This window comes from Trichechus manatus, unplaced genomic scaffold, assembly GCF_000243295.1.
Source record: "Trichechus manatus latirostris isolate Lorelei unplaced genomic scaffold, TriManLat1.0 scaffold00008, whole genome shotgun sequence".
Classification (NCBI taxonomy): Eukaryota; Metazoa; Chordata; class Mammalia; order Sirenia; family Trichechidae; genus Trichechus; species Trichechus manatus.
The window spans coordinates 7,328,685-7,355,657 of record NW_004443944.1 but is presented as its reverse complement, the minus strand read 5'-3'; the positions used below and the strand labels follow the sequence as shown (position 1 = coordinate 7,355,657).

Below are 26,973 nucleotides of genomic sequence, written 5' to 3'. Positions count from 1 at the left end.
GGAACTATGAATAACAGCAGAACATTGTGAAAAGATAGCTGGGCACTATTTGACATCTTCACCATGCCATAGCTTTAGATTCTCGCTTCTGTGGTTTTACTATTTGAGGGGTAGAATAGGGCATGGCACATTAAGGAAATAACCAGACATCTGATGTCTTACTCAAGGAGTGGGTTCAAGTCCATCTGAAATATAGGTACTGTCAATGTACATTATTATTTTCATAGGCATTAAATGGGTCTTTTGGGTAACGGCATTTGTCAAAAGATTCATATAACATCTAATAGTCCCTATGATTATTACAATGACAATGAGTATTATTAATTCAGTGGACAATATAGACTTAATCCATGATCCAACACCTGAGGGTAGCCAGCTGAAAACAGCTAGAAAAGGGGAGTCTGAGGGTTGAAGTATATGGAGCCAAGCAGCTTTCTGGCAAATTAGTTTCATATCTTGTTCCACCTCTCCTGAGGTGTTAATCCAGGTGCAGCAAGAGGTCTTAGCTATAGCACAGACCACTCCTTGCTTGGCTAACAGGAAATCTAGGGCAATTTGATGGTCTAAAACTACTTTAGCAAGTGAGTTCAGTGATTTCTCTTGAGCATTCATAGCACTGGTAACATAATCTGCTATTCCTTCCATGGTTCAGAAGGTGTTACAGATGGCACGTTCTAAATCTCCTACTCCATACCAAGGGAAGAATATTCTCAAAAAATTATAACCTTAACAAAGGAACTCCTTTAAGGGGTTCCTTCCATCTCTCCCTTGCTCATCTCTTGACCATTCGTCTCTCCTCAATTCTAATCATTTCAAGTGGTCAGTCCAATGTAAACTCTCATCGTAAGAATGGAAGTCTAAAGGGTTCCTATATGACCTAAGGTACATTGGTCTATCATATTCGAATCATCCAAACAGGATAAAGCCCAGGTATAGGACTCATTATTTGGATGTGAATTGGCAAAGGTGGGGTATGTGCACCCGCCACATAAAAAATACATATCCATATGAGGCACATATTATGCAAGTCCTGGCATCTTTCCCTGGGAGAGGGATGGTTTAATTCATCTGTTTAAGCAATTGTATCTCAAGCAGTTGTTGCAAATAGACAGCTGTTCTAACCTTACCAATTCCACATTTCGACACAAAAAGACCTTTTTCCTTGTAGACGTGCTGTTAAATTTCCTAAAAAAGCCATGTTTCAATATCTGGGAGGGGCATTGTATGAAATTAAGAGCTCATTTTTACTATCTGAAGAGAAGATTGAGGATATTTTGGAGCACTTTTAACTCTAATCCAAGTCAGACTGAAATATGGGAGTTGGAGTTTAGTTGGTGTCATGGATTGAATTATGTTCCCCAAAGAATGTATCAGTTTGGCTGGGCCATGATTCCTGGTATTGCATGAGCTTCCTATATGTTGTAAATCCTGCCTCTATTATGTTATTGAGGGAGGATGGGTGTCAGTTGTGTTAGTAAGGTAGGACTCAATATACAAGACTGGATTGTGTCCTGAGGCAATCTTTTGAGATATAAAAGAGAGAAGTGAGCAGAGAGACAGGAGGACCTCATACCATCAAGAAAGAAGCACTGGGAGCAGAGCATGTCCTTTGGACCCGAGGTTCCTGCCCAGAGAAGCTCCTAGTCTGGGGGAAGACTGATGACGAGGAGGACCTTCCTCCAGAGCTGACAGAGAGAGAAAGCCTTCCTCTGAAGCTGACCCCCTGAATTTGGACTCATAGCCTACTAGACTGTGAGAAATATATTCCTCCTTGTTAAAGCCATCCACTTGTGGTATTTCTGTTATAGCAGCACTAGATGACTAAAGCAGTTGGAATCTAAGGAGGATGCCACAGTCTCGAAAGTATGGCTCGTCCAGAGGTGATGTTAAAATTGATGGTAGCAAGGGGAACAAAAATATAATTCAGTATGGGAGTAGCTAATAGATCGGAATTCTCATGTACAGTTTTGGGTAAAGAATGACAGATCTAGCATTCGGTAAAATTTCTGAATCATGCAACTACCTGAGCAAGCTTAACAAAAGCACTCTCATGCCAAGAATTAATGGGAGTTGCGATGAACAGCACTATGGGCAGAAAGTTTAAGAAGGACTTCATAGTGAAGAAACACAGCTCAAAAGAAATAAACAAGGGTTACTAGCACACAAATAATAGTGATGACAAAATAAATTTCAGCAGTGAAAGGCCTGAAGGAGGATAAAAAGGCTACTAACCAATAAGGGACAAATATGGTTAGAAAGCTAATGATAAAAAGGTACAATGTTACTCCAACATTCATGTGTCATCCTAAATTAATCTCTGACCGGCATCAATAGCAAGTGGTTAAAGAATATAAATGGTAGTGTCATGGTTTGAATTATGTCCCCCCAAAAATGTGTGTATCAATTTGGCTAGGCCATGATTCCTGGTACTGTGTGATTTTCCTGTATGTTGTAAACCTGCCTCTGTGATGTTAATGAGGGAGGATGGGTGGCAGTTGTATTAGTAAGGCAGGACCTGACCTACAAGACTGGATTGTGTCCTGAGGCAATCTCTTGAGATATAAAAGACAGAAGTGAGCAGTGAGACAGGGGGACCTCATACCATCAAGAAAGCAGTGCCAGGAGCAGAGTGTGTCCTTTGGACAGGGGTCCCTGTGCCGAGAAGCTCCTAGTCCGGGGGAACACTGATGAGAAGGCCGACAGAGAGAGAAAGACTTCCCCTGGAGCTGACACCCTGAATTTGGACTTTTAGCCTACTTTGACTGTGAGGAAATAAACTTCTCTTTGTTAAAGCCATCGACTTGTGGTATTTCTGTTATAGCAGCACTAGATGACTAAGACAGGCAGCAATAATTATTAAAATGTGCTTAGAATATAAAGAAAGGAACTAATACAGATTCCAATCCGAGACAGGTCATAAGAAATACAATTATTCTGTAAAAGCAGTGTTATAAAAAGAGGTTTGCATTTTCAGAGGAAGAACAAGATATTAAAACAAAGAATAATAACTCACAGTAGGAGTCCAATGACAATAAAAAGGATTAGAATAATCGGAAAACAAATTCTTAGTACCTCTACACTGAAATTTCTTTTTTGTTCTAAAAGTTCAAGTTTATAAAACAAAATGCTATTTCAAAAGCAATGGCAAGTTATACATCCAAATTAAGCAAAAATGACTATACTGATCAGAATGTGGCACTACAAATGAGTTAGATCATTAAAACCATCAAAATACGCACAACTAAAAATTATGATTCCAGTGACTAAGAAAAATTCAAAAAGAGTTAAAGCCCTCATTTAAACAACTTATTTCAAAGATTACAATTTGCATAACATGATCAACCAGGATATAATTCTGCAATCATGCATAACAGTTAATAATACAAAGATATCAAAAATAATAGAGAAAAAGGCAAATAGTTCAACTTTTACCACAGGTTGCATAGGCAGTTTCAGGTCAGGTCCGAAGATTTCAGGAAAGCAGTCTACCTAGCTGTCATTTGCTTCTCTTCCTTGTGATGTTCGAGTTTTAATTCCACATCAACAGCCCATTCAGGAGTCCGAGCTTTTTTCAATTGGGATAAATGAATCCAAGCCTTAAGTTCCTGTAAATTAATGGCACAAGGATTACTGAGAAGGACCAAAGAAGATCCTTTCCAAGGTTACAGAGAATATTTTAATTGCTGGTTTTTTTTTCCAGTAAACATAATCTCCAAGTTGAACATTAGGTAATTTAGATATTTCTTGCTTTTCATTACCAAAAACTTCCTTAACCTGTGTCTTCTTTAGAATATAGGATCAAAGATTTACAATATTGAAACAAATCAGATTGAATTAAATTTGAATCAGGGCATGTAACTCAACAGGGGAGGGCCATTGGCCATCCAGTGATAATTTAATGAGGAGAAAATTTGTGAGGTCAAAATGGAGTAGTTCTTAAATTTAAAAGGACCAGAGGCACCTTAGTCCAACGCAATTTTAAAGATTTGGAAAGTTTGGGTAGTTGACTTTATATTATACTATTAGTTCTTTCAACTGGACCAGAGGATTGAGGGTGATAAAGATAATGAAGTCTTTGAAAATTGGGGAAGATTTCACATATTTCCTTAATTATTTGCCCAGTAAAATGTGTGCCTTCGTCACTACAAAGGACCCTTGGTTCTCTCCAAGTGGGAATAATGTTCTCAAGAAGCTTCTTAGCCATAAACACGGCAGTAGCTCAACAACAGGAGAAAGCTTCCACCCAGTGAGAAAATCTACAAATCATGACTAATACAAACTTGTAATCACTTGAAGGGGGGAGGTGTATAAAAATCAATCTGCCATTCAAGCATTGTTACAGACAGCAAGGGAAATCTCCCAGGCAGAGCTTTATAAGGTTTATCTGAATTAAATTGAGAGCAAATTGAACATTGGGAAGCCACTTGTTCAGCATCTTCATAAAAATGCCTCACCAATATTTCTTTAAAAATTCTATCATCTTATTTCTTCCCAAATGGGTATGCATGTGCAATGCCTTAAATACAGGGGCTTGCAGGAATTTGGGGAGAACTAAGTTCTCGTGGGGTTCCATCCATATCCCAGAAGTGAAGTATTGGGAACAACCATGTTTCTTCCATTTTGCTACCTGATTGTGTGGATTTTTGATGGTCAAATAAATCCTTTAAGACAATTACTTCAGGCCTACAGGGATTCTCTACAAGCATGTTAAGGGGTTGTTCATCATCTGAAATAGTTCCCCAACATGAGGGGCCATAAATAACTGTTAATATCTTGAGGAGCATCAATAGGATTGAAACAAGTGGGGTGTGATTTTTAAAACCATGAGAAAAAATATGGTATACAGGGACAGAAAAATCTCCCCATCAATGGGCCTCTAGAGCCCTGATTAGTTCATCTGTCATTATTCCTATATTATCATTCCAGTAATTTCAAACCATAGGAATGTGTAAGCATTCTGGCAAAACCGGTTTTTCATTAGGCCCTATCCACAGTCCAGTAGTTTGGATCCTGATGGCAGCTGGCTTGTTCCCATTCTGTAATTTCCTCTGTGGAAGTTAACTCTTGATGTTTAAAAAGTGATTCTAAAAATTTTGGGGGCTCAAATTTTGGTGGGCAACATTTTACAGGTGCCATATTTACAGGCCTCCTAACTGTTTTATTATTGTCATGTATTCCCTCATTTTATCATGACCACAAGTGTAATTATCGTGGTCATGAAAGAGTGCAGCAACTTTAAATGGTGATTGGGAAGTGGCTTGTTTAGCTTCTCTGTCAGCTATTTCCTTTAATTTCCTCTGTTCATGGAGCTCCTTTGGGTTGGTGGGCCTGTATTTTAATTACAGCAATCTCAGAGGGGAGCAAAAGGTCTTCTAAGAGGCCTACTACTAAGGGTCCATTTTTAATTTGGCTCCCAGAAGAAGTCAGGAACTCCCTTTGTTTCCATAACATGCCAAAACCATGAGTAACTCCAAAGCATACCTAGATCAGTAAAAATATTTACTGACTGTCCACAAGCCTGTTTCCAAGCCTTCGTGAGTTCAATAAGTTCAGCTTGCTGAGCTGAAGTGACTCAGGAAGAGTATTACTTTTGAGGACCTCAGTTGAGGTAGTGATGGCATATGCCCCCTGGCAATGAGAGTTGGTAGGTTCAAGCTTTAAATATGACCTGTCAACAAATAGAACTAAACTGATTTGATAAGGGGGTTTCTTGTAAAGCTGGTCTAGGAGACAAAGGTGTACGGTAAGATTTAAGCAATCATGCTGTTGATGGTCATCGTTATTAGGTAAAGGTAACAATGTAGCTGGATTCAGAGATGTTATAATATGTAAATGAATATTAGAAGTGGCCCAAAGAACTTCACAAGAAGTCAGCCTGCTGGTTGATAGGTGTTGAATAAGCATTGAATATAAAATGGGTGTCACCACATGAGGGACATAAATGTGAAGAAAATTTCCTAAAACAATATGTGCTGTGGTGCTGACTAGTCCAGCGATCGTAGCGAGTGCTCTAAGGCAAGGAGTTATCCCTTGTGATGGGGCCCAGCTGTTTGGTATAATAAACAGTGGGTCTCTGTTGTTCTCTGTGTTTTTGAGTATGGACTCTTAGAGCATTCCCTGAAATCTCATGGACAAAAAGTGAAAATTCTAAATTATAATTAGGAAACTCTAGAACAGAAGTGTTAATTCTTCTTTTAGTTGAGTTATACTGTTTCAGCTATTCTTGGAGAGTGGGAAAGGGTAAAGCTCTGAATCCTTTAGATAATGATAAAAAGGTTGAGCCAGCAGAGAAAAAGTAGGTATCCAAGTTATGCAATACCTGCAGAGTCCTAGAAATCCTCTTGTTTCTTAGTTGTAGAGAAAGGATAAGCTAAGAAGGTCTCTTTTCTTATTGGCTCTATAGTACGCCTTTTACTGAAATAATATGTCCCAAGTACTTAACATATCTGAGCGCTGGATTATATGAAGAAGAATGCAGCGTCAGGATTGGAGGGAGACTCATTAACAATCTGAATTACACAGATGACACAACCTTACTTGCTGAATGTGAAGAAGACTTGAAGCACTTACTGATGAAGATGAAAAACCACAGCCTTCAGTATGGATTATGCCTCAACATAAAGAAAACAAAAATCCTCACAATTGGACCAATAAGCAACATCATGATAAATGGGGAAAAGATTGAGGTTGTCAAGGATTTAATTTTCCTTGGATCCACAATCAACACCTCTGGAAGCAGCAGTCAAGACATCAAAAGACACATTGCAATGGGGAAATCGGCAGCAAAAGACCTCTTTAAAGTGTTGAAAAGCAAAGATGTCACTTTGAAGACCAAGGTGTGCCTGACTCAAGCCATTGTTTTTTCAACCACCTCATATGCATGTGAAAGCTGGACGATGAATAAGCAAGACCAAAGAAGAATTGATGCCTTTGAATTATGGTATTGGCGAGTAATATTGAATATACTATGGACTTCCAAAAAAATGAAAAATCTGTCTTGGAAAAAGTATGACCAGTATGCTCCTTAGAAGCAAGGATGGTGAGACTACGTCTCACATATTTTGGGCATGTTATCAGCAGGGGTCAGCCCCTAGAGAAGGACATCATATTTGGTAAAGAAGAGGGCCAGCAAAAAAGAGGAAAACCCTCAACAAGATGGATTGATAGACACAGTGGCTGCAACAATGGGCTCAAGCATAACAATTGTGAGGATGGCGCAGGACTGAGCAGTGCTTCATTCTGTTGCACTATGAGGTCGCTATGGGGTCACTATGAGTCGGAACCGACTCAATGGCACCTAACAACAACAAGTACTTAACAAAAGGTTGGGCTAAATAATTTTTCTCTGGAAGCCTTGTGACCTCTCTGGCCAAATGTTGTAACAACAGGATACTATAGGTAAGACATGCCTGTTGATGTTTAGAGCAGAACAGTAAAGCATCCACATATTGTAATAATGTAGACCTGTGTGAAGTGTAAATTCTGTAAATCTACATGTAAAATCTGAGAACAAATAGGTGGGGGATTCAGGGAAACCTTGTGGCATGACAGTCCAGGTAAATTGTTGGTCCCCTAAAGTTATGGCAAATAAATATTGACAGTCCAGATGGACTGGAATGCTAAAAATAGCCCCACAAAGTTTGACTACTGTAAAGTGAATCACTTCAGGGGGACATTAGAGAGGAGCAGCTAGGGTTAGAAACTATGGGGAATCCTGGGATTACTATATGATTAATAGCACACAAGTCTTGTATAAATCTCCAGTCCTGATTGTTGGGTTTCTTAACAGGGAAAAATGGAAGTATTGCAAGGATCAGTGCAGAAGTATTATTAAGCCTTTAGTCAAAACAAGTCTTTCCGCAGCTTCTCATTTTAAATGGTGTTGAGAAATTTTAGGTAAGAGTTTAGAGGAATCTATTTGAATTTTAATTGGTTCAGCTGATAGTAACCAACCAACCTCAGCAGAAGTAGTAGCCCATAAACTTTCAAATACAGAAGAAAGACATTTCATAGTATTGGATAAAGTAGGGGAATGACTTTCTTGTGGTGGTAAGCTAGGTAGTGTGAATAGCAGTAGGCTTCTTCACTTAAAGTATTTTCTATCATAGAGTCTACCTGTTGATTGGCTTCAGGTAAATCTAATAGCATTTCTCCTGTTCTAGAGAATTTTATTTGACAATTCCCTTTGGGTACAGATCTCTTCCTAATAAATTTACTGGAGTATTTAAGCTAAGTCAAAATGGTTGCTTGTCCTCTACAGGACCTACAGAGACAGAAAAGGCAGAGAATGGGTTAAAATCTGTTCTTCACTAGTAACTGACATGACTCTTAAAGTTTATAACTGCAGAGCAAGGGCTTTTGTAAATTTGTGAGGTTTATTGCAGATAAGATAACACCTGTGTCAGTTAAAAATCTGCATGGTTCTCCTTTTATCTGAGTAGTATTTTCTCCCTAAGAGTTTAGTGCTACCATAGGAAAGCCCTATTTGTCCCCACAGCCCCTTCATTCTCTCTCCTTCTGGGCTACATCTGGTGTTATGTTGCCCAAATTATTTTTAGTTTTAAACATCCCCTTTCAAAATGTCCAGGCTTTTTCAGTAGTAGCAAAAAGGGGCAAGTTAACAGGGCCCATTCTTAGCCATATGTCGGGTGAAACTGTTCTGTGTGGGGAAAGTATTTTGAGGCTAGGTCTGCAACTACTGTAATTGCAGACCTATAAGTTGACATTGTTTAGCTTTAGTTCTTAGTTCAGCTTCCCTAGCCTGCTGTTTAAGAGTTTGAGACCGCTTATAAACTAGAGTGGCTAACTGTGAAGTGTTTCATTTTCCCAATCTAGTTTATGGCATTTTGCTAACTTAGCAAGCTCTGTATGGAGGCCATTGACAAAAAGGGAATTGAAAGCAATATGGGATTCAGACTCTTTTAAGTTAAATCAGAGTTTTCTTGAAAAAGTTTAGTTAAACGGTCCCTATAATCATAAATATTTCACCTTCATTTTGATTGCAACCCTGAACCTTGGTCCAATCTATTTCTTTTTTCTTTTGGAAAAATAGGATAGCTTCAATAAGGTTTGTGGCAATATCTCTGGTATGTGCTACTATTTCTATGGTTAGGGATTCTGTAGGAGTATTCCACTGGGCCTTTTATGTCCTCCTTTGAGCATCATCTGGCCCTATGAGTGAATTTATTAAGTTATATAAGTCTGCTGGACCAGGTTCATAGGGATCAGCCAAGACTCTAAATTCTTGAGTGAATTTGTGAGAATCTTCATGAGGGTTAGGAAAATCCTTAACATTAGAGTGAAATTCTTCTTTTGATCAGGGGGCAAAAGTATATTGTTGTGGCTTCTGAGCCTCTTCAGGATATTTAATTTTAAAAAGCATTTCATAAATGAGTTTTAGTTCTTCTAGAAGTTCCTTGAGATAATATGGAGGTTCAGTAAGGGGGTTTTCAGTGGAGTATGTAGGTGAAGAGGGGTACAGGGAATAGCTGCTGGAGGGGCAGAGGAAAAGCATGGGATCTGGGCATCAGAGGCTGGTGTTGGGCTACAGATGTGAGATTTCACCATTTGAGAGAGGAAGCTATTTTGGGAAAGGGAGCTGTCATGGATTGAATTGTGTCCCCCAAAAATATCTGTCAACTTGACTGGGTCATGATTCCCACTATTGTATGATTGCATAATCTGATGTGATTTCCTTATGTGTTGTAAACTCTATCACTATGATGAGGTTATATGTGATCTCCTCATGTGTTGTAAATCCTATCACTGTGATGAGGTTATACTGATGAGGTTTACAAGATTAGATAGTGTCTTAATTCAATCTCTTTTGAGATATAAAAAAGAGAAGCAAGCAGAGACACATGGGAACCTCATACCACCAAGAAAGCAGTGCGAGGAGCAAAGCGCATCCTTTGGACCTAAGGTTCCTGAGCAGAGAAGCTCCCAGACCAAGGGAGGACTGATGTATCACAAGGACCTTCCTCCAGAGCCGACAGAGAAAGAAAGCCTTCTTCTGGAGCTGACACCCTGAATTTGGACTTGTAGACTACTGGACTGTGAGAGAATAAACTTCTCTTTGTTAAAGCCATCCACTTATGGTATTTCTGTTAGAGAAGCACTAGATGACTAAGACAGGAGCCATTTGGGGAGAGTGAGCCATTTTTAGAGAGGGAGTCATTTCGGGAAAGGGAAGAATTTTGGAAAAAGGAGCTATTTTGAGAAAGGGTGTCATTTTGGGAAAATGGAGGGTATATAGGCTGTGGCGGGTAGATAGTCTTCGAGGTTAATGTGTTCTGACACTTTCTAACCCTTTATTTCTTTAGCCCGTTTTGAAACAGTCTCCTGCAAGGAGGCAAATTTATCATTGTGGTTTCTTTTGGAAACTTCCAAATACCAATTACAAAACGGCTCCCATTGCTTTAGTTTTATTCATAAGCCCTTAGCCTCTAATTTCTGCACAGAAAATTCGACTTAATTAACTCAATGACCACCACAATGGCCACTGGTCCTTTAAATTTCCCTCCAAACCTCCATGCCATCTACTTAAATACAAGACTGAACTAGGGCCATAATACCCATTGCCATCCAGTTGATTCCGACTCATAGTGACCGTATAGGATAGAGTAGAACCGTCCCATAGGGTTTTCAAAGAGCAGCTGGTGGATTCCAACTGCTGACCTTTTAGTTAGCACCCATAGCTCTTAACCAGTGCACCACCAGGGCTCCAGGGCCATAATGCTTAGTCATATAATCAGCAGGAATTCCTTTAGAGGGTTCTGCTTCACTCTGGGACATGGCATTTCAAATTTCATGGAGAAATTTACAAGTATTAAAGACCTAAATGCGTGTAAACACCTTATGGTGCACCAGAAAGAAAAGAGAGTTCAGTAAAACAGACTGGCTACAAGATGGCAATACAACCAAACTTAATTTGGTAATGAACTCAGTGAGCTGCTCACAAAATGAGCAGGAAATGATAGTATAGAGAAAAGATAGCCAATAAATCTCTCAAAGGGTTGTTTTTGCAATAAGTAGAGGCTTCAATATGAGAAGCTGGCCTCCAGCAAACCCAGAGAATTTGAGGAAATGGTGCTGGGCACAAGGGGCCCTTGCTGGTACCAGGGTGAGGTGGTCCCTGACTTCTTGAGAGTGCAGAAGATAATATTCCTTCAGAAATCCTTGGGACTATGCTAGGAAATGTCATAGTGTAACCATCTGTACTCTATTAATATAAAACTGAGTGATTTCCTGGAAAAAAAAAAAAAAAGAATCAGTTCAAACAGGGGTGGACTGAAATCCATGCAGTCAAATCCAGTAGTAGAAAATGGCAACTCAGCACTGACGGTTTATAAGAGGGAACAAATGATATGAAACACATTACTTGATTGGTATTTACAAACTTAGATCATTGAAAGACATTATTTGATTGGTAATAGATCATTATAGGCAGAACTTCCTGAGGTGGGAACACGTAGGGCAATACTTGCTATGGAGGGAACTCATAAGGCAGGACTCCTTGTAATGCAAGCTCGGAAGGCGATTGCCTTAAAAGAATATATGTATCTTTCTTAGATTGGTTACCGTGTGGTAATTACAAGGGTATGTGTTGGGGGAGGGGAGTCGCAGTGTAGTTACGTCATTGTTACTGGACATTTCTCTCTTAGAAACAGAAGGCTGCTGCTAGGATGAAAATGGGACCTGCAAACAAGGAATCACGTCCAATCCTCAAACTTGGTGTTTTCAGATCTTATCAGATGCCTGCTTTTTTTTTTTTTTTTAATTCCCTTACACAACTGTTTTTTGTTCGTTTGTTTGTTTCGGTCTGTCTGGGGCATGACTTTGCCAGGGTGTCGGAGAAATGTCACAGGCAGGGGGCTCTAGTACTGGTTAATTTAGATAATCAGAGCCAGATTGCAGTCTGAGGCCACTGAGGGGTTCTACAGTGAAATGGGGGTGGTGCAAGGAGGTGGATGTTCGAGGGGTCAGTACTTACACCTGTTCCCGTTTCTTACAGTGTGGGGTGGAGCAAGAGGGCGGGTCAGGAGTGGCTCTCCAGTGACAGGTAAGATGTGGCAATGCATTTCTGGGGAGCCTGCAGCACCCGCTCCCCTCTAGCCCAAACTGGCACAATGCCACCCATTCAATGTTTCTTTTTCTCTTCCTCCCAGTCTCTCTCCCTTCCTCCCTCTCACCTTCGCATTCAACATAGTGCATCAACCTCCCCCCGTCCTCCAGGCAGTTTAACTGGGGAAGAGACAGAACCTGGAGTGCTGAGGCTCAGCCCTGGGCACCAGGGAAGTCTCCATATGAGTGACACTTAGGGTCAGCTCTGAGAAGCAGTGAACATTCACAGATTGTGGGGCAGGGAGGCTCGTTCCAGGCAGGACTCACACCCAGATCATCTGACTCCAGAGAGCACACTCTTAACCTCCAAATCTACCAGCAGCAGTGAGGTCTCAGTCACCTTCCACTTGGAATGTGGCCACAGTTCTCCTGCGAGCCAGTGAGGGCTTTACCCCAGACAGGCTGGGTGAGGCCCACCTGCCCCAGAAGCTGGAGAGACCAAGGAAGCCCCAGGTGGGAGAGGAGACCCTTGGCTGTGATGAGGAGGGGACAGAAGCTATACCCACAGGCTGGGCATCCTACACTTCATGTCACAAAACATGTTATCTTATGATCCCATATCCGAAGCAGGGCCAGATCCTCACCCCACTTACAGAGGAGGAAGCAGAATCTCAAGGAGTGATGGACTCCAGGAAACTAGGAGACTCCCCCACATTATGAGGGGAAGGGACTCATCCCGGCGTCCATCCTGGCATGCAGTACATGCAGTACAAGAGGCGAGGTGGTCCACGTTCCTTCCAGCTTCTCCTCGGCCTATTGTGTGCTCTGAATTGTCTGATTTGAGTCAGGTGCCTAAGCGTGAGGAGGCCCATTACATTAAAGTACATGGAGAAGCTGGCCTCAGCATCCACTCCAACAGCCTGCTCTGCCAAACTCTTCCTCTCCTGTCACACACTGCTCCCCTATTGTTGGGAGACTGAGTCCTTGGTGAGGCAGCCCCATGACAAGGGGAGAGCCTCAAGAGCAACAGCCCCCAAGGAGCTAGGGCCCTACAGGACGGATGGAGTATGGCTGCATCATTCACACCTTAATGCTCCTTCCTCTGCGTGTGGCTCTCCAGCTCCTCCCCCAAGGTATCCCTGGGCCACTATCCCTCTTCCCCACTCCATCTCCATTCCCTAGCCTCGCTCATACATGGCAGAGAGTGACCTCGCTCATACATGGCAGAGAGTGAGGAAAGTGTGCTGTGCTCCAGTGGCCAGATGAGAACACCTTCCTCACACGCTCCTTTGGTGACCAAGGCTTGTGGAGGCTGCCATCTGGTTTTCCACATTCCATTCCCCTCGTTGTGACCTACTTGCTGTGCCTACCACACTCAACCTGACTCACTGCTGCCCAGCTGAAGTGGTGGGCCTTGTTAGAGTGACCTCTAGGCAAACAGCCCCTAAGCAGCACTGACATGAAAGTCCATTTTACCTAAAACAAACCAGTTCTTACTGAAATATGCACACATACTTGTTTTTCCTTTCCCAAAGAAGAAAGGTAGCTGGGAAATGGGGCAGGATTTTGACTTTAGGAATCCAAACGGCCAAGGGATGCAGTGAAGTTAAATGTCAAAAATCCATTAAATTAATGGAAACTCAATTACCTCAAGATTTCCATTTAAGGATGGGGGAAATAGTCAATGTAGGATTACTACTTAATGAGTTCCGAGTTTGTTTTAAGTAAACAAACAAAAAACAGTTGCCATCAGTGGACTCCTACTCATGACACATGTGATAGAACTATGGTTGATTTTTTTAGAAGTAGATCACCAGGCCTTTCTTCCAAGGTGCCTCTGAGTGGACTCAAATCTCCAAGCTTTCAATTATCAGCCAACCATGTTAACTGTCTGCGCCACCCCAGGACTCCAAGATTCACATTTGGAAATTGATAGTGGTGATAGTTACCCAACATGGCAAATATAATTAATGTCACTGAAGTGCTGCTTAAAAATTGTTAAAATGGCAAATGTTTTGTTATGCATATATATATATACATATATATATAACCACAATAAAAAATTTTTTAAATAGAGACAAGATTTCCATTTAAAATCTCCTCTGTAGGAACATCTAAGGAGATCTGATAATCTACTCCTTCAGCTTATATTCTACTAGGAGGGAAAAATGTCTGAGAATGCAAAGTTCTTTTCTCAAAAAAAAAAAAAATTACAATTTGATATTACATTAGTTGAAAAAGGTCAGAAATCTTCATTCCTGTATCATTTGGTAAATGCAGTTAACTGTTAAGATGAATAAGAGGCAAGGTGGTCCATGTTCCTTCCAGCTTCTCCTCAGCCTATTGTGTGCTCTGAATTGTCTGATTTGAGTCAGGTGCGTAAGCAAGAGGAGGCCCATTACATTAAATTCTGTACCCGCTGTTTGGCGGTCTTCCTAGTGCGACCGCTGCCTCTCTGGCTCCTAAATTATGCATGGTGTGGAACCCATTGAAGTCTGACTGTGAAAGAAAACAAATGAAAAAGCAGCTTATTTTCTGTGTAGAAGAGGATGGGGTAAGGCTGAAGGGCGAATTCTGACTTGTTTTCCACATTCCACGAGTACTTTGTTTAGTTGTGAAATGAGATTGTAACAGGAATTGCAGCTTGGAAAAAATTTTATTAACCTTCATCTTATATCTGCAATGCTTGGAGGAATGCGTAGTATGTTCATTACCAAAAAGAAACCCATTTCATTAGCTGGTTGAGGACACATGCCAAGTTTTGAAGATGACACAAAGGGGTATTATCCAGTTTTTTAAGCAATATGGACCCGGTCTGGGATGGGGTTCCAGAAGACCCTTCTTGCTTCCCTTGCACACTCCACTCAGTATTTTATGCTCCTCTGCCCTTCCCCAAGAGCCTGGCTCAGTCCTGGAGAAGCTCTCCAAGGGCCCACAGCTGTGGTGGTATCTTGTTTCTGGCTGCATCTCACTTTTAAGGGAGGCTGAAGGCTTTTAGAGCCATGAGGGGAAGCATCTACAGGACAAACTCATCTCTCACTGGCTAATACTGATCAGCTTCCTAACATGGATGAGTTATCATTATGCTAAAAAGAACTTTCTCTACTTAGTCTTACCAAAGACCCTGTTCCCACAGATGTGGAGGAGGAGAAGAAAGGGGTTGGGGCAGGAGTGGATGAAGACAGCCGAGGACATCGAGTCCCAAAGACATGGTGATGGTTAATAGTGGAGTCAGACTCATGCTGCACGCCTCTTCTTGCTTCACACCAAGTGAAACAATCACAGCAAACATGATTCCAGGGCCCCTTCCAGGGACGGGAACAAGTGTCCACTACTTCACATCAGCCTCTGCCATGTCGCTAGCGTGGTCCTTTGATGCAGACCTCACTCAACAAAGCATGCTCCAGACTCACTCTTGGCAGTTCCAACCAAGCTCCCCGTGGGCACACACTGCTCTCTGGGCAACCTCCTTGTGTTAATTTTCTAAAGCTGCTGTAACAAATTACCACAAAATGGATGGCTTAAAACAACAGAAACTTATTCGCTCACAGTTCTGGAGGTTAGACATCTGGAATCAAGGTGTTGGCAGGCCATGCTCCTCTGAAGGCTGTGGGGAAGAATCCTCGATTCTTCCAGCTTCTGGTGGCTCCACGAGTTCCTTTACTTGTGGCGCCATAACTCCAATCTCTGCCTCTGTCTTCACATGGCCGTCTTCCCTCTGTCTGTTATTCAACTTCATTTAATGTAGGCCACCGCTTAATCCATGCTTCAGCAAGCCAAACAAATAAACTATTAGATCCTTCCTAACTCCTTGAGCTGAAATTGAATGAAGAATCTGTGCTTAGGGTGCCCATATTAATACACAGATTGACCTAACTTGATGTTCCTTGCACCATTATCCTACACTCTTAATAGCCATTCCCACACATAGTCCCCAGGTTTCTGTTTGCATTTATTAGACGTCAAGCAGTTCTTTTGGAGTAGAGCATACTTCCTGCTGGGTCACAGTATGTCCTTCACCTTTTGGGGCTCACTGGGACTTAAGTCTAGTTGTAGGTCTAGAAGCAAAAATGGGTGGTGCGGATGGGTCCTGAGAATATTCAGCAATGTCTTGTGAGGCATCTGCCTCAGGCGATGCCCCAGGTGCCACAAAAGTGACATCTCACACAAAGACTCTTCAGGAGAAACAGCTGGATTAATCTCATCAGATGGGGGTGGAAAGAATAATGGCTTTACTAGTGAGGGTGTCTAGCAGGCAAAAATGGAGTAATCTGTTAACATGGGAGTAAGAGAGCTGGTTCTGTTGGCAGGAGTGATTCAACGCAATTTAGGTGCCCAGGGTCCCCAGCTTTCTGATTATCTGCCCATATGTCCCCATCCCAAGTTTCAGGATCTCATTTCTTCCCAATCAATGCCCTCACCTTAACTTCAGACACCATTCAATGTTGGAAATTCAATTGGCATTATTATTCAGCCACTCTTACAGCAAGACTCTGGGTTTGGTTTTTGGCATTATCAGCTCTGTTACTACAAGAAATAAGTCAGGGTACTTGTGGCAACTTTCAGGTCTTTTATGCAGCGCTTGGGCTGTAACTCTGACAACACTGTTGAAAAGTATCAAATATAAAATCATACAGAGCGTTGATTCTCATACAAGTATTTGATATACTGGTGGTGATATTTTGCACATTTCTATTGCCACCTCACAACATGGATTAGCAGTGTCCTTTTTACTACTGGAGGCAGAGTCATCAGTGCCTTTAAGATTAGCCAGACTTGAGAACCAATTCAGAATTCATCCTTACAATTGTGTTCCTCTAGAAGCAATCTCAATACCAAATGTCTTAGGCTGGGTTCTCTAAAGGAGCAAAACCAGTGAAATGTATATAGAGATTTCTCTCTAGGAAATGGCTCATGCACTTGTGGAGCCTCGCAAATCCCAAATTCATGGGTCAGGCATCACACTGGAGGCTTGGAATGGTTAAAGTTGTGTGTCAACTTGGCTGGGCCATGATTCTCAGTGGTTTGACAATTAGTTTGGCAGTTATGTAATGATGTAGTCACCTCCACAATGCCATCTGATATAATTTAATCACCTCCATGGTGTGATCAGTTATGAAAAACCGATCAGTTGAAAGGGAGTTTCTTGGGGGGGTGTCCTGCATCCAAAATATATGGACTTCCTGGCAAAGCTTGCTGGCTTTTGCTGACTCTGGATCCTGCATCTGCCTCATCATCATCTGACCTCTAGTTTGGGGACTTGAGCCAGCAGCCTGCTGTCTTACCTGCTGATCTTGGATTTGTCCACCTCTGCAGCCCATGAGCCAGCAGCCTGCCATCTGACTTGCTGATCTTGGGTTTGTCAGTCCCTATAGCTAGGTGAGTCTGAATCATTTTCTCTTTATTTCCAGTTGGTGGTTAAAAGGACCTTGGAACTGGAACTGGGAACTGAGCATTAGGGAACAGCAATACTTCAATGGAAGGAGAAAGATTCAGCAAACCAGAACAGAGACTAGAAAGTACGAAGGAAAACCAGGGAGGGGAGCTTTCACAGAAGCCAGCAGAAGGTAGTGACAAAAAAAAAAATGATCAGTTAGGAGAAGAGATAATTGAGTCCCTGGAGATGTGGGACATTCTGTCCCTTCATCTAGCATCTGTCTCCAAAACCTAGATCAGTCCTCTCCCCATGCAAAGGATCAGATTTCCCAATAAATGTATTTAGGACTTATTTTTTTCTTAAGGGTTGAATTCATTCAAGAAACTTGAAGTGTGAATTTTATTTCCATGTGCCATTCAGAACAGATGAGTAACACAGCCTGAGTTACAGTTTATTAAAGAAAATATTTACTACAATGAAGGGACAACAAAACATGGAAAAGAATTGGGTGTATGAAAACAAAACAAGTCAACCACTCTAGGATTGCTTAAGTAAAGCCTTCTAATTTTCTATTCCATATGGTAACAGAATGTGGAAAATCAGTCTATTTCGTTACTACTGACTCTGTCACCTCATACAGGGCATAGGCGGTCAGGAGACTTCTCCTGAAATGCCCTCAGAGATGGGTCAAGTAGTGATTTGTGATGGCAACGTTTTGTCCTAAGTCAGCTGAGCACGGACATTAGAATGAAGTTCCACCCACAGACCCTGCCCACACAGCTCTCTCCCTGAGTGACTTCTGGTGCAAGAGGAAGTAAAACTTACTGCCAAAGCACCTCCCATTCTCCCTCCCCACATGATGATTCTCCCCACCCCCAAAAAAAACTATTCTCTGATGTATACTGAAGTGTGCCTTTCTCCCAATTCTTGCCCATTCTCCCTGCACACGCAAAGCTTCTATTCTGTGTGCTCTGGTGTAAGAGGAGGACTGATTTGCAGTCTCAGTCACACTAACTGCAAACATAGGGCTTCACCCAAGTGAGCCCGCTGATGTATGAGGGTTTGCTGATGGCTAAAGCCTTACTCACACCCCTGGCACACACGTGGCTTCTCCACTGAGTGCATCCCCTGATGAAGAAAGCCTGACTTTTGGCTGAAGCCTCACCCACACTCCAGAGGCAGGTAAGGTTTCTCACCTGAGCGTATCCCCTGGTGTCTGATGAGACTGACTTGCAGTTACAGCCTCAACCACACTCCGTCCATATGTAGCTTCTCCCTGGAGTGTGTCCCGCAGTGTATAAGGAAGCTGGATTCCCAGTTAAAGCCTCAGCCACAATTACTGCAAACATAAGGCTTCTTATCTGAGTGTGTCTTCCGATGTGTGATGAGGCCTAACTTCTGGCTAAAGCCTTGGCCACACTACATGTGGCTTCTACCCCAAGTGTGTCCTCTGGTGGAAAAGGAGACCTGACTTCTGGCTAAAGCCTCGCCCACACCCCAGGCACACATAAGGTTTCTCCCCTGAGTGTGTCCTCTGGTGTGTGATGAGATTTGACTTGCGGTTAAAGCCTCGACCGCACTGTAGGCACATGTAAGGTTTCTCCCCTGAGTGTGTCCTCTGGTGGGTGATGAGGTTTGATTTGCGGTTAAAGCCTCGTCCGCACTCCAGGCACGTGTAAGGTTTTTCACCTGAGTGTGTCGTCTGGTGTCTGATGAGATTTGAATTATTGCTAAACCCTCGCCCACACTCCTTGCACACATATGGCTTCTCCCCTGAGTGTGTTCTTTGGTGCGTGATGAGAGTTGACTTGTGGCTAAAGCCACGCCCACACTCCTTGCACACATACGGCTTCTCCTCTGAATGTGTTGCCTGGTGGGGAAGGAGGCTTGACTTCTGGCTAAAGCCCCGCCCACACTCCAGGCACATGTAAGGTTTCTCTCCTGAGTGTGTCCTCTGGTGTGTGATGAGATTTGACTTGCAGTTAAAGCCCCGCCCACACTCCAGGCACACATAAGGCTTCTCACCTGAGTGTGTCCTCTGGTGGGTGATGAGATTTGACTTCTGGTTGAAACCTCGACCACACTCCTTGCACACATGTGGCTTCTCCCCCGAGTGTGTCCTCCAGTGCATAAGGAGGTCTGATTTCCGTTTAAACCCTCGGCCACACTCCTTGCACACATACGGCTTCTCCCCGGAGTGTGTCATCTGGTGTATAAGGAGTCGTGATTCCCGGTTAAAGCCACAGCCACACTCCAGGCACATGTAAAGCTTCTCATTTGAGTGTGTCCTCTGGTGTGTGATGAGATTCGATTTGCGGTTAAAGCCTCGCCCACACTCCCGGCACACGTAAGGTTTCTCACCTGAGTGTGTCCTCTGGTGTCTGATGAGATTTGAATTGTTGCTAAACCCTCGCCCACACTCCTTGCACACATATGGCTTCTCCCCTGAGTGTGTTCTTTGGTGCGTGATGAGAGTTGACTTATGGCTAAAGCCACGCCCACACTCCTTGCACACATATGGCTTCTCCTCTGAGTGTGTTGCCTGGTGGGGAAGGAGGCTCGACTTCTGGCTAAAGCCCTGCCCACACTCCAGGTTCACGTAACGTTTCTCACCTGAGTGTGTCCTCTGGTGTGTGATGAGATTCGACTTCCGGCTGAAGCCTCGCCCACAGTCCTTGCACACATGTGGCTTCTCCCCTAAGTGTGTCCTCCAGTGCACAAGGAGGTCTGATTTCCGTTTAAACCCTCGGCCACACTCCTTGCACACATAAGGCTTCTCCCCTGAGTGTGTAGTCTGGTGTATAAGGAGGTGTGATTCCCGGTTAAAGCCTCGTCCACACTGCAGGCACACGTAAGGTTTCTCACCTGAGTGTGTCCTCTGGTGGGTGATGAGATTTGATTTGCGATTAAAGCCTCGCCCACACTCCAGGCACAAGTAAGGTTTTTCACCCGAATGTGTACTCTGGTGTCTGATGAGATTTGATTTCTTGTTAAACCCTCGCCCACACTCCTTGCACACATGTGGCTTCTGCCCTGAGTGTGTCCTCTGATGCATAAGGAGGACTGATTTCTGGGTAAATCCTCGGCCACACTCACTGCACACATAAGGCTGCTCCACTGAGTGTGTCCTCCGGTGCATAAAAAGAAGTGATTTCTGGTGAAAACCTCGGCCACACTCACTACAAACATAGGGCTTCTCCTGTAAGAGGGACCTCTGGTGTGTGATGAAGTCCGACTTCATGCCACAGTCTGGTTCATCCTCTCTAGAGCTGACTGCTCCAAATCTTGAGGTTTCTAATTCCTTCAACCCTTGGCCTCTTTCCACAGACTCTACCTTTTCGGCCGAGTTGGATTCCACCCCTACCTCTGTGTTGCCTTCTCTAGGGCTTGTTGACCGTCTTTGGGGTGGGCTGGAGAATGCCCTGGAAGTCGATCTCTCCCCTCTCCTCCCACTCAAGGGTCTGGAGGCTTCTTCTCTCTCTTGACCTTCTATGTTTTCCCTCCAGCAGCTCTGCTCAGAATCCTGCTGCTCTGGCTGCTTCTGATGCCCTGGGCTGGAACGTCCTGGATGGATGTGATGGTCCGCACAGAAGCCTGGGAAGATGGGAAGCACGTGTTGGCTGAGGAATCGCTGACAGGAGACAGCCAGAAGGCAGGAGGAGCAGGGGTGGAGTTCTGGCTTTCGTTCTGCTGAAGGGAGAAAGGTTTCCATTAGAGTAGCCATAAGTGGGCTCCTGGGCTTTTCTCCTTACGACACAGACTATCTCATTGCTGGAGTCCCTGGGTGGCACAGACAGTTAAGTGCTCAGCTACAGACTGAAAGGTTGCCAGTTCAGAAGACAGGCCTGGAGATCTGCTTCTGAAAGGTCACAGCTTTGATAACTTTATGGAGCAGTTCTACCTGGCAACATGGAGCCAGCATGCATTGGAATCCACTAGATGGCAATTAATAATATTATTGTCACACTTGTAATTAACAATATATACAACACAATTTGTTTCCTACCAATAATTCATTTATATTCCATTTTTACAAACTATACTTTCTATTGCAATCCAGAAGGAGCCCTGGTGGCACAGTGGTTAAAGTGCTTGGCTGCTAACCCAAATCCAGCAGCTCAAACCCACCAGCCACTCCACAGAAGAAAAATGTGGCAGTCTGCTATAAAGATTTCCAGCCTTGGAAACCCTATGGGGCAATTCTACTTTGTCCTATAGGTCCACAACAGCAGTGGCTTGGGGGTACTACAATCCAGATAATCCACACCAAAAATTTCTTCAACGTGTCAGCCCGACTAGGAACTTCTCAAGTAAGCATCAGACACTATTCTGTCCTGTAAACACTTTTATTATAGTCTTTTTCTTCTGCTAAAATCCCATAAGCCATAGGTACTCACATTAATATCTACTGCCCATATCACTTTGCTAGTACTTGGAAATAACATTTCTACGACCTATGTGGAAATCTCCATGATTTTTCTGACTATAAAAAGGGACTGACAAACATAAAAAGTCACTCAATCTGGCAGGCTTTCAAACGTTGGAGACAGTCAATATGTAAAAATGGCATTTAGTAGTAGTGTCTAAACCGGCCCACCTCACCGGGGATAATGATCAGAATCAGCCCAAAGCTGATTCCCATGAGGTAGAAGTCAGACATACTGCCACCTTCCAACACTTTTCCCAATACTGACACCAGCTGTACTCCCCACGGCCCTCTGCTTTTCTTCTGGATTCAATAATCCATTGGAATGGCCACAAAGAACTCAGACCAAACTTACAGTTAAGTGGTTTATTAAGGAAGAGGGTACAACTCGGGATCAGGATCAATAGGCCACAACTCAGGGTGAGGATCAGGAAGCACGCACGCACAATCTCCCTTCTTCAGTGCAGGACAGCTCCTCTAGACTTTGCAGGCCTCCTTTCAGCCCCCTGAGGGCAGGCCTCCTCTTGGCGCCCTGAGGACAGGCTTCCCTCAACCACCTCAGGAGGCCCTTCTCAAACCTCAGGGTAGCCTCCTGGACCTCGGGACACATTCCTCTTGGCCCTGCCATCTGCGGCCACCAGCTCTGCCACTGGGCCCGTCCTGAACTTGCTGCTGACTATGCCAATGGGATCCTTCCTGGTCTCTTGCTAAGTTCAGTGTTACAGCCCTTGATCTGTGTTTCTGTTAGGGGGCCCTAGAGGTGAAGACACCTAATTAATTAGTACTCCACCAGTTATCAGGTCACTCACTTCCTCTAAGTTGTTTTGCAGACTCTCTGGAGAGCCCCGGACCAAACCAGATCTAACCAGCTCAGAGTGATCAGACGTGCATAGAACAAAGATGACCGACAGACGACCCTGGGATGCCATGCATGCTCAATAACACAAGAGAACTCATGCCAAGGAATGAAAAGACTCATGTCAAAGAACCAAAATCATCGGATGTATGTCATCTGCAGTAGCCGAGCATATTTCAAAAGCTAAGAGTCCGTCGGCTGCTTCCGTGTCAAGTCTTAGCCCCGCCCTGTAATAATCAATAGAAACTATAAATATGTACAACTTCCTGATCCTGCCCACCTGCCTTCCTCCACCCCTATATGAATATGTATAATTCCCCAAACCTATAAAATGTAAATGCTTCCTCAAATCGAGGAACTCAATCTGAGGTTGATACCTTTGAGTTCCCGCTTGCTAGCCTGCGAAATAAACTCTTTCAGAAATACCACAAGTGGATGGCTTTACAAAGAGAATTTATTCTCTCACAGTCCAGTAGGCTACAAATCCAAATTCAGGGTGTCAGCTCCAGGGGAAGGCTTTGTTTTCTCTGTCGACTCTGAAGGAAGGTCCTTGTGATGCATCAGTCTTCCCTTGGTCTGGGAGCATCTCAGTGCAGGAACCTCAAGTCCAAAGGATGCGCTCTGCTCCCAGCACTGCTTTCTTGATGATGTGATGTTCCCGTGTGTCTCTGCTCGCTTCTCAAGAGATCGGATTAAGACTCTAATAATCTTGTAAACCTCATCAGCATAACCTCATCACAGTGACAGAATTTGTAACACATAGGGAGATCACATATAACCTCATCATAGTGATGAGTTTACGACACATAAGGAAATCACATGAGATTACACAATCATACAATACTGGGAATCATGACCCAGCCAAGTTGCTACACACATTTTTGGGGGGACACAATTCAATCCATGACACCTCCTCTCTCTGCTTCTTTTCACTTCTCTTTTATTCTTCTGCTTTTTACTGCTGCGTCTCTTCCTGCTTTTCTGTCTGAAAAATTCTTTGCGGGACTGGCTGCTTATATATACCAACTCCTCATCACTTTCAAGGCATGGCCCTCCCACCAGGGCCACGAACTGAACAATCCCCTCTCAGCAGGCAAGACAGTACATTTGCCCAGTTCACTGACGAATCCCTGCAGGTGCATACCAATCACAGGGCAGGATGCAGCCCATGATCAAACAAAAAGTATCCAAACCAAGTTATTTACAGCTTACCCAGGAAATATAACAAACCCTCTAGGGTAGAAAACTAGGGCAAAGGTTCTCTTCAGGGTTTAGGAGGACAACCTCTCAAGCTGTTTTTCCAAGGACCAAGGCAAAAGGCCAGATAAAGGAACTCATTTCACCACAATATGCAATGGTAGTTATAAAGATTGTATATGAAATAAATCTGAATTACAGGTTGCTTACTCATAAATAAATACTTATTCAGCTTTTTTATTTTTTAAACCCTCTGTGATCTTTTAGTTTCTGACAATCTCTTTGCATTTCACCTGCTTGGGCTGGGACTGCTGGGCTATACTGGGAGTACACTGGGGCTGAGCCGCTCAAACGTGCTCAGGTCCGGGGGCTTGGCAGCCTTGCCATGTCTGAGTCTCTCAGCAGGCTCTGGGGGGCTCTCTCAGAGGCTCCCCAAGTTTACTTTATTTACGTAGGTTCTCTGAGTAACCAAACCATGGTTTGTTTCTATTTCTGACCAGTCATCTCCTGTGAGACCATGTGGTAACTCCAGAATTTTGAGAGCTGAACTCAATCTTGATTTTTTGATCCCCTGTGATTTGTTGCTGTCTTCCCTTGGGCGCACCAAGTCATTCAGATTGCAGTCTGTTACACTCTACTTCTCTGAGAAGGATTTTAGTGGGAGAAAGAATCTCTTTTGTGTCAGAATATTCTGAGTTAAACAAGGGAACTGCAAGCTAATTACGGTTAACACCCTTGTTAAAAGAAATCACATAAACTCACTATAATTCTAATCCTGAGGAAGCAAAAGTGTCATTTCACTAAGATCATTTAGATTTACAGAGGCCACTTTGGGGAACTCTGTTTTACATCGTGCCCTTTTACCCCTTCATAAGAACAACTGTATTTCTGAAGAACAACTGTACTTATTTACGTCAACCACAGTACAATTATCACAATCAGAACACTTAATGGCACAATGTTAGGCGCCATTAAATCGATTTCAACTCATAGCATAACCATGTGTCAGAGCAGAACTGCCCTATAAGGTTTCCTAGCCTGTAATCTTTATGGGAGTAGATCTCTAGGTCTTTTCTCCTGCAGAGCTGATGGGTGGGCCGAACTGCTGACCTTTCAGTTAGCAGCCGAGCACTTAACCACTGCACCATCAGGGCTCCTTAATGGCACAACACTATTACCTTTATACAAAAGTTATTCAAACTCACCTGGGGTGTGGATGTTGTATGTATGTGTGTGTATAAGTCTGTTTTTCTCTGTGTTTGGGTGTGTGTGTCTCCAAATACTTTAAAACTCCTGAATCTATTCTGACACCTCCTATTCCAATCCAAATCCAGGTTCTTTCTAGCCTTCCCCATTCCATATTTGTACCTCCCTTCTCCAATAGTGAGAAATGTGGCTCCCAACCATTAGTATATTTATTCATTTACTTAATTCTGAAATTCAAAGAAAGGGGTTTAAGATTAGTTGACCCAGACGGCTACAAAAAACAAGCATACAAAATACAATTCAAGATTTATATACAGATTTTTCTTTTACTTTTTGGGGGTTGGGGGGCAGTCAATGGATAAGGAGTTGGCCAACTTTTTCTGTAAAGGATCAAACAGTAAATATTTTAAGCTCTGCAGACTACACAGTCTGTTCCAACTAATCAACTCTGCCGTAACAGAATGAAAGTAGCCACAAACAATACATAAACAAGTGGCTGTGTTCTGAATATTTTATTTACAAAAATAGGAGGCAGACCAGATGTGGCCTTTGGGCTGTAGTTTGCCAACCCCTGCTTCAGACTGAATATAAGGTCAAAGTTCTCTGTTCAAAGGTTAATTGGGTTGTTCTCCCTCTGTTGACCGTGGTCATGTTGTTCATCTGAAATACAGTTAGATTTGGTTTTTGTATTCTATTTTAGGGTTTTCTCCCCATCTTTCCTGATTTATTTTTATTTGAGTATGTCAAACACACCTGTATGGTTCCAAAAGTGAAAAACTATTCAAAAAAGTAACCTCAGAAAAATGTCTCTCCTTCCCATATTCTTCCAACAATGTCCTACACATAACACCTTACGAGATCAATCTCATTATTTTCTGGTTTATCTATCCTGTGATACTTTCTATAAAAAGAAACAGGCAGATGTTTAATTTTTTTTTATTTTCATTCATTTTGTCGTTGTTGCTGAGAATATACTCAGCAGAACATACACCAATTCAACAGTTTCTATACGTACAATTCAGTGTCATTAATTCTTCGAGTTATGGAACCATTCTCAACCTCCTTTTCTGAGTTCCCTCCTCATTAATATAAACTCACTGCTCCCTAAGGTTTCTATCTAATCTTTCCGGTTGCTGTTGTCAATTTGATCTCATACAGATAGTTGTAAAAAGAGAATAATGCTCAAGGCACACGTTGTTCTACTAGTTAAGTTATATTGTTCGGTTTTAACAAGACTTTAAGGACATTTTGATCAAAGATTCCATAGAAGAATCCTGATAAAAAGCAGGAAACTGCAGGACACAATTTCAAATTCTCATGGACTCTGGACTTTCTGGAGCCTGAAACTACAACCGTAAATCAAAAATATCCCCTGAAGTCCTCTGTGAGTATATGTTAATGAAGGAGGAACAACTCTATAAAGTACGCTGAGAATGGTTGCACAACTTGAAGAATGTAATCAACGTCACTAAATTATACATGGAGAAACTGATGCACTGGCATATGCTTTCCTGTGTATATTCTCAACACCACCAAAATAAGTGCCGTTGGAATTTGGATTGGGATTGCACTGTATCTGTAGATCACTTTGGGTAGAATGGACATTTTCACAATATCGAGTCTTCCTATCCATGAGCAAGGTATGTTTTTCCACTTCTGCAGGTCTCTTAGTTTCTTGCAGTAGTGTCTTGTAGTTTTCTCTGTAAAGATCTTTTACATCTCTGGTTAGATTTATTCCTAAGTATTTTATCTTCTTGGGGGCTACTGTAAACGGTATTGATTTGGTGATTTCCTCTTCGAGGTTCTCTTTGTTGGTGTAAAGGAATCCAACTGATTTTTGTATGTTAT

The 26,973-nt window shown here is 42.8% G+C and overlaps 1 protein-coding gene across 1 annotated transcript in view; it reads right to left on the bottom strand.

The window, feature by feature from the left end:
* Positions 1-18,701: 18,701 nt before the first annotated feature.
* Positions 18,702-26,973, bottom strand: part of LOC111822844 (zinc finger protein 268-like) — a 63,363-nt gene continuing 55,091 nt past the window's right edge. Inside the window, exon 3 of the mRNA XM_023742775.1 lies at positions 18,702-20,639. Coding sequence (XP_023598543.1) covers positions 18,873-20,639 — 1,767 coding nt within the window. The 3' untranslated portion in view covers positions 18,702-18,872. The remainder of the gene's footprint in view (positions 20,640-26,973) is intronic.